Source organism: Peromyscus californicus, unplaced genomic scaffold, assembly GCF_007827085.1.
Source record: "Peromyscus californicus insignis strain IS unplaced genomic scaffold, ASM782708v3 Scaffold_19__1_contigs__length_69161282, whole genome shotgun sequence".
Taxonomy (NCBI): Eukaryota; Metazoa; Chordata; class Mammalia; order Rodentia; family Cricetidae; genus Peromyscus; species Peromyscus californicus.
This window is the reverse complement of record NW_026294491.1, coordinates 25,480,982-25,487,607: the sequence shown is the minus strand read 5'-3', so window position 1 is coordinate 25,487,607 and position 6,626 is coordinate 25,480,982. Positions and strand designations below refer to the sequence as shown.

At 53.5% G+C, this 6,626-nt stretch overlaps 1 protein-coding gene across 2 annotated transcripts in view; it reads right to left on the bottom strand.

Annotated features, from left to right (window-relative positions):
* Nucleotides 1-1,121, bottom strand: part of Sgpl1 (sphingosine-1-phosphate lyase 1) — a 52,767-nt gene extending 51,646 nt beyond the window's left edge. The window contains exons 1-2 of one of the 2 annotated variants that reach the window (XM_052744897.1): nt 1,002-1,121; nt 263-337 (exon numbers count right to left, since the gene is read on the bottom strand). In XM_052744897.1, the coding sequence (XP_052600857.1) occupies nt 263-289 (27 nt within the window). In that variant the 5' untranslated portion in view covers nt 290-337; nt 1,002-1,121. Of the gene's footprint in view, nt 1-262; nt 338-920 lie in introns of both variants that reach the window. The other variant, XM_052744895.1, reaches the window with a different exon arrangement.
* Nucleotides 1,122-6,626: the final 5,505 nt, after the last annotated feature.

Sequence of the window (6,626 nt, the reverse complement as noted above, 5' to 3'; positions counted from 1 at the left end):
CAAAACAACAGCAATTGCTCTAGTGGTGACCGCGGGAAGAGCTGAAAGCCATCTGCAAGGACTCTGTAAAGGATTCCCCAAGACTTTGTAAGTTCTACATATGCTGTATTCAGCCGTATTTATCCTGATCATCAACTCCAGTTTTTTTAAAAGAGTGGCAGAGATGCTCAGCTTTTACCAAACATCAGAGGTGAAATCACCACATGACTCAGATCCTTCTGACTAAGAGTTAGGGGACGAGGGTCTGCTAGGACGGACTCACCAACTTCAGAAGGTCGGTACTGGGCATCTTCCTCTGCAGGAAGGGAGTCTTCTCGGGACTCCGCTTTTTCAGCGTCTGAAAAGGGGAAACGCATCTGTTTACTCCAAGACTTGAAGGCGTCGGCACACAGCTCCTGGGAAGGCTCGGGATTTCACGGTCCGGGCTTATATCCACACTCAAAACTCGGGCCGAACCAGAACATCAGAACCCAGAAGAACCCAGCCGAGGAGTCCACGAGGGGGGACACGCCCCTTCCCAGGCTGGGACACGAGATAGCTCGGTCCCCGGGCCCCACGGCCAGCCCGACCCCGGGCTGCTGCAGCCCGCTCTGCCACCCCGCCCAGCCTCAGCCCGAGCTCGGCGCCCCGACTCTCGGCGCCACTGCTCAGCAGGGGCCTCCAACTCCCGCCCCTTAGCTCCCCTGAGCTCAGCACCCCTCAAGCCCCCGGCCCCGATCCCCTCAGCCCCCCTCCTCCCCGCTCAGCTCGCCCCTACTCCTCTCGGCTCGCACCCCACCCCACCCCACCCCACCCCCCGCCCCGCAGCTCGCCCCTGCTCCTTTAAGCTTGGCCCCCCCTCCCCTCCCCTTCCCTCCCCTCAGCCCGGCCTGGCTCCCCCTCAGCCGCAGCCCCCGTCCGGCCCGCCGCAGCGGCTCCACCTCCTCAGGCCGGGGACCCGCGCCTTCTTCCCCGCAGAGTGGCTCAGCCTCGCCGCCGCCGCCGCCGCCGCCGCCGCCCACCTCACGCGCCTCCGCTCTGCAAGCGACTGACCCGCGCCGGCCGCTGGACCCGAGTTCCCCCTTCCGCCGCCGGCGCAGAGATTGGAGTTATGCCTCCGCCGGCCCCGCCCCTCCCGGAAGTGGGCCTTGGGGTACCCGCCCCGCCTTCGGGAGCCCCGGGCGTGCGCGGCCACGCGGCTGCAGGGCGCGCGCACGTCCCCGGACGCGGCGCGGAGCTGGCCGCCCCCCCCCCGCCCCCGCCCTCCGCCCTACGGCGCGTGCGCGCCGCCTGCTGGCCGGGGAAGGGCTGTGTCTCCGGGTCTCGCCCAGAGCCGATGTCTGGCCCTGTTGGCTTCCAACGTCTCCTTCGGGCTACCCTTTTATGTATTTGTCTTACATTGTTTTATGATGCAGGACTTTACTCAGTTGCCTAGGCTGGCCTTGAGCTCTTTCTGTGGGGCAGGCAAGGCTTTGATCTAGGTACAGCCTCCCAAGTAGCTAGGATGACATCCCTCTACCAATTCTTTGTTTTGAGACAAGTTCTGATGTAGGCCCTGCTGGCCTCAAACTGGTCGTGTATCTGAGGGTAACTTTGAACTCTCAATCTTCCTGCCTCCACCTCCCAAATGTTGAGAGTTACAGACGTGGGACACTATGCCCGGCAGTTTGGGGGATGATTGTTTGAGACAGGGGTCTCACTCTGTGGTGAAAGCTATAACCTGGCCTGGAACTTGAGTCAATCCTTCTGCCTCAGGCTCCCAAGTACAGAAATTATAGGCATGAAAAGTTGGTTGTTTAAAAGGGTAGCTTGAAGGGACTGGTAAAAGAGGGCTCAGTGAGTTTGGTTCCCAACACCCACATAAGATGGCTCCCAAGTGCCTATAACTCCAGGTCCACAGGGTCTGACATTCTCTTCTGGCCTCTGAGAACCATACACACACACGCGCGCGCACACACACACACACACACACACACATAAAGCAATTTGAACCTGGTGTGGTGGTTCACTCCTGTAATTCCAGCATCCAAGAGGCTTGAGCAAGGACCATTTCTTCAAAGCAAGACTCCCACTGCCCCACCTCACTCCAACCCCCACATACCGGACACAGCTGGTCACTTTCAGCCAGCGGTGGCCTGCAGACAAGACAGATCTAAGCCACTGCCTGACCCGGGTCTGTAAGGAAGGGCTTTGGGATTTTACTGAGTGTCTTAGTGTTACTATTGCTGTGATGAAACACCATGACCAAAGAAATTTGGGGAGGAAAAGGATCGATTTGGCTTAAATTTCCACAGCATTGTTCATCATCAAAGGAAGTCGGGACAGGAACTCGAGTAGGGCGGAACCTGGAGGCAGGAGCTGATGGAGGCCATGGAGGGGTGCTGCTTACTGGCTTGCTCAGTTTACTTTCTTGTAGAACCCAGGACCACCAGCGCAGGGATGGCACCACCCACCATGGACTGGGCCCTCCCCCCTCAATCACTACTTAAGAAAATGCCTGTAGCCCGGATCTGCTCTCGTGGAGGTATTTCCTTTCCTTTTTCCTTTTTTGTTTTCTTTTGTTTTTTGAGAAAGGGTTTCTCTGTGTATCCCTGGCTGTCCTGGAACTTGCTCTATAGACCAGGCTGGCCTCAAACTCACAGGAATCCACCTGCCTCTGCCTCCTAAATGCTGGGATTAAAGGTGTGTGCTACCACCACCCGGCCATGGAGGCATTTTCTTCATTGAGAGTCCCTCTTCTCAGGTGGTTAGCTTGTGTCAAGTTGGCATAAAACTATCCAGCACACTGAGTAAGCAAGGGATTGGCCCTTTGTCTCTTTTCTGTGTTAGATACCCAATTTCATCCCCTTATGATGGTGATACCTTTTGTTGTTGTTATTTTTGTTTTTTTGTTTTGTTTTTGAGACAGAGTTTCTCTGTGTAGCCCTGGTTGTCCTGGAACTCGCTCTGTAGACCAGGCTGACCTTGAGATCCGCCTGCCTCTGCTTCCCCAGTGCTGAGATTAAAGGCGTGCGCCACCACTGCCCGGCATGAACGGTGATATTTAAATGAGAGTGTATTAGCAGCAGCATCCTTATCTCCATCTGGTGTGTCTAGGATGGAACACTTTGCCCCCTCTGCACCCCATGGTAGCACCTCCCAGTCTCCCTCTCACAGCAGCAAAGACCCTGAAGAAGTCTGGCAAGTTGTGTAGATCTTTCCTCACCCTTCCACAACCAAAAGCCCCAGGCATCTCTCTCTGCCATCTAGATCCCCTGGGTCAGCCCCTGATGCCCACATACCCTTGCCGCTCTTTAGTGTTTCCTCGGGGCTGTAGGGTCAAATGATGTCGGCACCCCTTCCAATGCCTGCTCTTCAAGAGTTACTTCAGGCTGGCTGTGCATCCTCCCCATCCCCTGGTTGGTTGGTTTCTTGTTTTTTACTTCTCCAGGTCAGAAGTACTGCCCCCAGTCGTCTCCTTACCTGCCATCTGTACGTGTAGAACTATTTAGTACTTCAGAATAGCCCCTTGTGTGTGTCCCATGTGTGTGGCTGTGCATAGCATGCATGAGTACAGAGGCCTGAGGATGATGTGTGGACAATCAAGACCCTGTGATCCACCTGTCTGAGCCCCCTACCGCCACCCCAACATTAGTGAGCACGGCTATGCCCAGCCTTTTGCATGGGGCTGGGGATTTGAACTGAAGTTTCTCATGCTTGCACCTGCTAAGCAATCTCCCTAGCCCTCACCCTTGAATCTAGAATTCACATTTCCAGATGACCGGAGGGCAATGTCTGGTTCCACACACCCCCCCAACCCCCCATGCATCTGATTCTTCACAGAAATACAAACCAAGTCAACCATTTTGACTGATCTTTTCTTTTGGCAAGAACTATGCTAAGCGTCTCCGTGTGCAAGCTCATTTTCTGTCCTGGCTTGTCCAGATCCCTTGACTTTCAACCCCTCCCTGGCGACTGACAAGCAAGGGCACAGAGACCAGAAAAGATGATGTCTTCCAAAGACACATGAGGGGAAATGGAGTTGGACTGCCAAGCCAAGGCTTCAGGCTTCCAATGAACCAGGGGGAGACTTGTTGGTTATTCGTATTTATTCATTAGAAACAAGGAGTGAGAGGGACTTTCAGCTGTTGGTCTGATGGACTCCAGAGAGCACACACAGCAGCACACTGGGGCTGGAGAGGGTGCAGCTCCTGGCAGTTCTCAGTAGAGTCGAGACTGTAACACAGGTCTAGGCTTGCAGGCTTGCACCCGCACAGTCCCTGCCGGTCCCTAATGTGACTTGCCCACCCCCACCCGTGTGTGTGTGTGTGTGTGTGTGTGTGTGTGTGTGTGTGTGTGTGTGTGTGTGTGTGAGAGAGAGAGAGAGAGAGAGAGAGAGAGAGAGAGAGAGAGAGAGGGTAGGGATGGGATGGGATGGGATGGGATGGGATGGGATGGGGAAAGACTAATCGAAACCTAAAGCTCTGGGACTCTCCTCCTCCCACCCAGTCCTTCAATCTGTAAATAGCATCAGGAGAGCTCCGCTGGCTGGGGAGAGGGAGAGGTAGGGCTGCCCAAACTGTCATTTCCCGAGAACAGCTTTGGCATCATCCGGGAACTTGTTAGAAACTCGGGGTTTAAGAGCCCCCAATCAGGCCTGAATCAGTACCTACACTTTAGCAACCTCCCCAGGTGGTCTGTACATAACCAGATCTGAGAAAAACGAACTCACCCTGCCCCACCCCTCACCCTGTTTGCAGAGATAACTGGTTTCTTATGATGACGCACTTGTTTGCAATTGTTTATGGAGTTCGACGTGTGTGAAGGGGGAACTAAGGTCCCCAAACTGTCATTTGATACCCTTGGTGCCTCCCTAGATAACAGGAGACTGAGAGAGACTGAAGGCAGCTGGGAACCAGTGAAGAGCTGAACATCCTCCTGGTGCCCAGAGTTCGGGGAAGGAAGAGGCCACTCTGGGATTTTCCTGTATGGCATCTTCAGTTTAGGCTGAGAAGATCTCATGGCAAAGCCTGCACTACCCAGTTGCGAAAAGCACTCACACCAGCACATCTGGTTCTGCTTAAAATGTTAGCCACCCATGGCCTAGTAAGTGATATCTCCTCCATATATAGACACACATCCCCTCCCCCACACACTACTTCCTCTTCTTCTCCTCCTCCTTTTCCTCCTCCTCCTCGTTTTTTCCTCTTTTTGGTTTTTCGAGACAGGGTCTCTCTGTGTAGCTCTGGCTATCCTGGAATTTGCTCTGTAGACCAGGCTGGCCTTGAACTCACAGAGATCCACCTACCTCTGCCTCTTGACTGCTGGGACCACCGCCCAGTACACTTTTTCTTCTTGATAGGGTCTCACTGTGTAGCCCTGGATGGTCTGGGACTTGCAATGTAGTAACCAGGCTGGTTTCAAACTTCTCTCCCAAGTGCTGGGGTGAAAGGCAAATACCACCACATTGGGCCCTGACTTCTATTCCTAATACTCCTTGCTCAGCTGGGGAGCTTTTGGGATGTGTGTGTGGGGTGTGTGTGTGTGTGTGTGTGTGTGTGTGTGTGTGTGTGTGTGTGAAGTATGTATATGTGTGTGTACAGGGCTGTGGGGAGATCTGAAATTTGTGACTTCTGAGACCCTGCTGAAAAGGAATCTGGGAAGGTAAAAATACCTTGACAGCAGGCAGATAAACAGGATAAAAGCCACATGATTATATCATGGGATTACAAGCAGGAGCCCCCCAAATATGAGCTTGAAGAAATCAAAAAAGTAACCCGCAGAATCCAACAAAGAGTTCATAAGCTGCTAGGCATGGGGGCACATGCCTTTAATACCAGCACTGGGGAGGCAGAGGCAAGCAGAACTCTGTGAGTTCAAAGCTAGCCTAGTCTACATACTGAGTTCCAGGACAGCTGGGAATACATAGAGAAATCATCTCAAAAAAAAAAAGTTCATAAGCCCATCACGCCTAGACAGGGGCCCGAAGCAGGCACACAGCTCCAGCAGCAGGCTGGGTTCATTACCGCCTTTGGAGCCACTGACAAGATTAGCCAATGGTAAAGTAGATGGACCGCTGGGTGGGGGGGGATGGAGAGGGGGGGTGTGCCTAGAGAACAAAGCAAGTGCCTGGTCATTGCCATGTGACAAGAAGCAGAAAGAAGTGTGTCACTGCACTCGAGTGGCCCCTGTTCTCTCTAGGGTCGTGTCTTGGGTACCAATCCCCAAAGTCACGGTGACCAAACCATCACAAAACTGAGGCTGATTTTCCAAGGAGGCCCCACCCTTCTCAAAGATGCCGACTATGGACAAAAGATCAAAAACGGTGCCTTTATCAAAAGCCAAACAAATAGGAACTTCCTTTGGCAGAAGGAAGCCAGTGAGACCCACAACAAAACAGCTTTACAGACAGATGAGCTGTCCTCCAGACATACCATGAGGTCGTCAGCCAGCCCCTCCCCCGCCCCTCACCCCAATACAGAGACTTTAAGACTTCCCAATAATTAGAATAATTTGAACAATAAAGGACATTCAGGTGAAACTGCATGTCGTGGCCTGACACACGGCTTAAATAGCTTTACAGATCTTACTTTGGATGTCTGTGCTCTTACCCAGCATCCTCCTTTGCCAACACATAAGTTCCTTTTTTCCTCATGGCCGGCCAGCCA